Source organism: Podarcis bocagei (assembly GCF_964188305.1).
Source record: "Podarcis bocagei genome assembly, chromosome: 11".
Taxonomy (NCBI): domain Eukaryota; kingdom Metazoa; phylum Chordata; class Lepidosauria; order Squamata; family Lacertidae; genus Podarcis; species Podarcis bocagei.
Genome location: NC_138136.1, coordinates 31,881,153 through 31,886,148, shown reverse-complemented (window position 1 = coordinate 31,886,148; position 4,996 = coordinate 31,881,153). Strand labels below are relative to the sequence as shown.

The window sequence follows — 4,996 nt, the reverse complement described above, 5'->3', positions numbered from 1 at the left end:
CCATAAACAACGACGACACTTTTATTAATAATACCGTAGTATGCATCTGTCACAAGTTAAGCGCATCAAGGAGAAAGAGGCAGCTTCGCCCTGCAAGCGGAGAAGCACGTGGAGCTGCCAAGGGTCTCCGTGCTCGCCGCTCTCTTCAGCGCCACGTGTCGGGCAGCGTCTCTCCCACTCCAACCGGAGAGTTATCGCAGGGGCGCTTGTTTTGAAGGCTTCCCGCCGCCCCCAGCCGCCTTTCAGCCTAAGCATAACGAACGGGACCCTTGACGCTTCTGCTCCCGTATACGGGGCGTGAGACCGACAGGCTGCCGCGTCGCTCCGCCCTTCCCTCAGCGCCGCCCAGCCCGCGGGAACTACAACTCCCATGATGCTTCGAGGTTTCCTACCCGCTTCGGCCTCCGTGATTCCGCTTTTCCCATAAGGCACTGGGCCTGGTGACCGCCGCCAAGCCGCGAAGGTCGTGTTCAGGGAAGAGGCAGTCAGTTTCCGCTCAGGTTCCCTCCGCTGCCGGTTGTGCGTGCTCGTCCTCCCGGCGCCATGTTGGGTGTCAGCGTCCGCCGGTTCGCCACCTCGGCCATTCGCCGTTCGCATTATGAGGAGGGGCCTGGAAAGGTAAGACGGGGCAGGGGAGAAAGGGGAGGTTAGGGCCTCCCCCCCCCCTGCAATTTCCTCCTTGGGCCGGGCCGGGCCCAGGGGAGCTTCCCGGGAGGTATCTGCCCGCCATGCTGGGGTATTTGCGCCTCTTGGGGTCTCGGGGGTGCTTCTTGGTTGGCGCTTGGGCTTGAGGAGGGAGGAAGGGGTGCTGATTCCCCTCCCTTCCATCCCAATCTCTCTAGCGAAGAGATTATTTTTCATTCGTTTTCTCGGAGGTCATATAGCAACCCGTTCCCCAGCCGTTGCTCTTCCACTAGGACCTTGCTTCGCCCTACAGCTGCTTACAACAACACCACATTATTATTATTATTATTATTATTATTATTATTATTATTATTATTATTATTATTGGTATTATTTGTACCTCGCCCATTTGACTGCCCTGAAGTACAGGGCAGGCGATTGGCAGCGGCGACCTCCCCCCCCCCCGAAAAAAAAAGCTAAACAACTAAAGGGTGATCGTTCAAAAAAAGAGAGCAAAAGCTCAACAGTAACTTCCCACTAAAAAGAAAGCTAAACAACTGAAAACTGATTCCTCCCCCCCCCCCAAAAAAAGCTCAAAAGCTTCGGCTAACTTCCCTCTAAAAATCTGAACTGAAGGGCAATCTCTGCAAAAAAAGCCCATCTTAATAAATACTAATTTCTTAAATTGGGGTTTTTTAAAAAAAGAGTACAGTGGTACCTCGTGTTACATACGCTTCAGGTTACAGACTCCGCTAACCCAGAAATATTACCTCGGGTTAAGAACTTTGCTTCAGGATGAGAACAGAAATTGTGCTCCGGCGGCAGCAGGAGGCCCCATTAGCTAAAGTAGTGCTTCATGTTAAGAAAGGACCTCCGGGAAAAATTAAGTACTTAACCCGAGGTACCACTGTAATGCTATACGTGGGGGCGGAAATACAAGTAAATTTTTCACCAGTAGGGAAAATGGCTTCATGTAGGCTACGTTCTGCAGCCTTCATTGCATGAGGCAAATGCATTGTACAAAATGGGAGGTATGCTAGCGTAGATCGAAAGCCGTGGTTCCCATTCGGTGGTCCTCGGACCCCAGAGGGTCCATGGTACCATTCACGTAACAAAAACTACAACAGGGATATCAAAAATTTCAAAAGTAGGGGGTCTGTGGCTTGGCTTTTGAAAAACGGGGTCTGCAGTACTTAGCTAATAAGAAACCACTGGTCTAAAGGGCTACTTTAGGTGGGATTTCTGATAAAGTACCCTGGTTTCATACTGGAAATGTCTTGAAAATCTCATTGGTTTCAAAATAGCACTGCAGTTTATCACAGGAGAGAAGGCTGTAGGTTCAGAAACTTCCAACAGAACGTACCACTGGTGCACCTAACTCATTAGATTGATCATAGAATTGAAGAGTTGAAAGGTACAGCAAAGTTCATTTAGCCCAACTCTCTCCCATGCAAGAATCATTTTCCTAACATGGAGCTCAAATCCACAACCCTAAGTCTCATGCTCTACCAACTGAGCTATCTCAACATTGTGGAGTTTTCATATTCGATCCCATCTATAGAAATTGAACTCAGTGCATCGCTTTGTTGGCTTTAAGCATTGACATAGCACAATATTCTTGCCAATGCAACATGATTCTCTCTCCTTGGCTGCTAAGTTTCCAGTGGTACAAATGATGAGAACATAACAGTATGAATAATGATGATACTGTAAACGCTTTCTGATGTACCTAGTCCTCTTTGTGAATTCCGTTAAAGAAGAAGTTGCCAGAAGATCATTTCGGAGGGAAGCAAAATGGTGATATTGCAATAATGCCATGAAAATACAATTAGATCATGATCTTAGTTTCACCTATGATTAATCACTGTTTACGCCTTTATACTCTTTTAAGAGTCAAGCAGATGAATACCCTGATCAAAGCCTGGCTCAAATTGTACATGAAGTCTTCCCATATGCAGAGCAAAAATCTGTCTTGGTACCAACACTGCCACATTTTAAAAATATGGTTGAATGAACATTGAGTACAGTTAAATGATAATGATTGGGATCAGAGCAATTAAGTCTTTAATTTCCTTCACAAAATAGCTTTTGCACGTATTAATAACTTGGTACCTCTGCTATAAAAGAACTTCAAAATTCTTGTCTCTCCAGAACCTCCCTTTTTCTGTGGAAAACAAATGGCGATTATTGGCAATGATGGCAGCCTTCTTTGGAAGTGGATTTGCTGCTCCTTTTATTGTAGTAAGGCACCAGCTGCTCAAGAAGTGAACATACAATAATGGGTAATTGCTGCTATTTGCCTTAAATCTCTCTAAGTTATTGTGTGCCAGTGGATTGTAACAACTATACATACACTCTGAATTTATTTTTGTTTTAATACTAAATGTTTGATTGCTGGTGAAGAAATACAAATATTACTGTGTTTGAGTGGTAGGTACTATTTCTGTGAGTAGTTAAAATTCTGGGTAATGCAGGTAAAGTAAGTTGCACACATATAAATTGCCTTTGATTAAATCTAGATTTGAATTGGCATAAAAAAATTAAGGTGGGAGCCCTCATTTAAAGGCACTAGCAAAATATTTACCGTATTTTTCGCCCTATAGGATGCACTTTTTCCCCTCCAAAAATGAAGGGGAAATGTGTGTGCGTCCTATGGGGCGAATGCAGGCTTTCGCTGAAGCCTGGAGAGTGAGAGGCGTCGGTGCGCACCGACCCCTCTCGCTCTCCAGGCTTCAGGAAGCTATCCGCAAGCCTTGGGAGCCCGGTGGGAGTGCCCGCCGGGCTCCCAAGGCTTGCGGGCAGCAGCCCAAAGCACGGGGCGTGCTCCGGAGCGCACCCCGTACTTTGCGCAGATGTCCGCAAACCTTGCGAGCAATAGCCTGTTCTGGGGTCGGGGGAAGCTCGACCTATAGGGCGATAAATACGGTAAGCTTGTCAACTTCATAGCAGTTTGATCTCTGCTGTTGAGCTGAAAAGTACTTAAGCGAAAGGTGTTGCACCTTTGCCTTTACAGCTAGATCCTGAACCAGCTCTCTACCATTATGTACCAGTGATGGGCCTGATATGTGCACCTTCACTGGGAACTGGCGTAGTATAGTGGCATTTTTACCTGTTTCCCCATAGTCTCCACCACCTTCTGTGCTGGTGATCATGGATGGCAGGTTTGTAGATGCAGCAGCGGCTATGCCATTTCTTTAAGCCGCACTGTTGCTGGCCAGGGGTTTGGAATGCCCTCCCCTCTAATTGTTTAAAGTATAACACCTGCACAAAATAGTTTAATAGCTCTTCAGACACAATAAAGGCATTTCAAGATTGTGGCATATATAATAATAAAAGGAACTTCTATAAAACAAGAGCAGGGGCATGGGTCATTGTTGGACCATCTGCATGCACAAGATCCTGGATCCAGGCTTCAGAATTTCCAGTTGAAATGATATTGATTAGCAATTAATGGGAAAGATCTCTCCCTGGAATTTGGCAAACTGCTGTTAGTCAGGGAAGACAGTAGTGGACCAGATGGATAAGTATTCTGAGCTAGTACAAAACAGCTTCCAATGTCCACATCAGATCTAATTTCACAGTGTTCAGTGAAATGTTAATGCATAAGTCTGATCTGTATGTAATGATGCCTTTGGAGTATACTTCACAATTTGATTTAATTTAATTCACTGTAAGGTATTTATAAGGAAGGGCTTTTGGTCTGTTTGCCTGACTTACTTATTTCTCTTTCAGAATGAAGATGGAAGTTTATCTAGAGTACAACTTTCTTTTCTGAAAGAAAGCATACAACTAAGACTAATCACACTGGATGTGTTTGTAAATAAAAATTAAATCTGAAAATAGAGTGTGGGCTTTTATTTCTGCTTGCTGCTCAGTTATTGAAATCCACAATGCAGAATCATTCCATCCTCATTGAAAATGGAGATGGGACTTTTACATTTTGCCTTAATTCAGTCTGTTTGGTTTCTTCATACACAACACCTTTCAGTTTCTCTATAATATGCAATTACTGGTATAAATCTGGGAAACTTGAGTTTTTCACTGAGGGGATGATGTTCTATTTGAGGGTGTTATCAGTGGCCCAGTTCCCATTGATAGGGGTCCAGCTGTGGGCAATGTTGTTGCAGCTGGACTACTTTTTCTCTTGCACTCAGTGTTGGTATACCACTCCCAACTGTAGAAAGCAGCATGGTTTGTTCCTAGAGAAAGTATTGGTCTGCGATCCTAAGCATTCTTAATAAAAAACAGTTACATTTTAAACTGGAATTCCTATACTTTAGTCTATTATCGGGGGTGGCAGTCCTCAGACAGAATTCGGTTTTTTACTGCAGCCCTGAGGTCCACCAACCTAGACTCATGTGCAAAACAGTGG

General features: G+C 44.8%; 1 protein-coding gene across 1 annotated transcript; it reads left to right on the top strand.

The window, feature by feature from the left end:
* The first annotated feature begins 437 nt into the window (after positions 1–437).
* On the top strand, positions 438–4,464 carry COX7C (cytochrome c oxidase subunit 7C). Its single transcript, XM_081213311.1, has 3 exons — positions 438–618; positions 2,776–2,906; positions 4,357–4,464. Exons 1-2 carry the CDS (start codon positions 544–546, stop codon positions 2,890–2,892), a joined length of 192 nt encoding a protein of 63 aa, XP_081069437.1. The 5' UTR covers positions 438–543; the 3' UTR covers positions 2,893–2,906; positions 4,357–4,464.
* Positions 4,465–4,996: the final 532 nt, after the last annotated feature.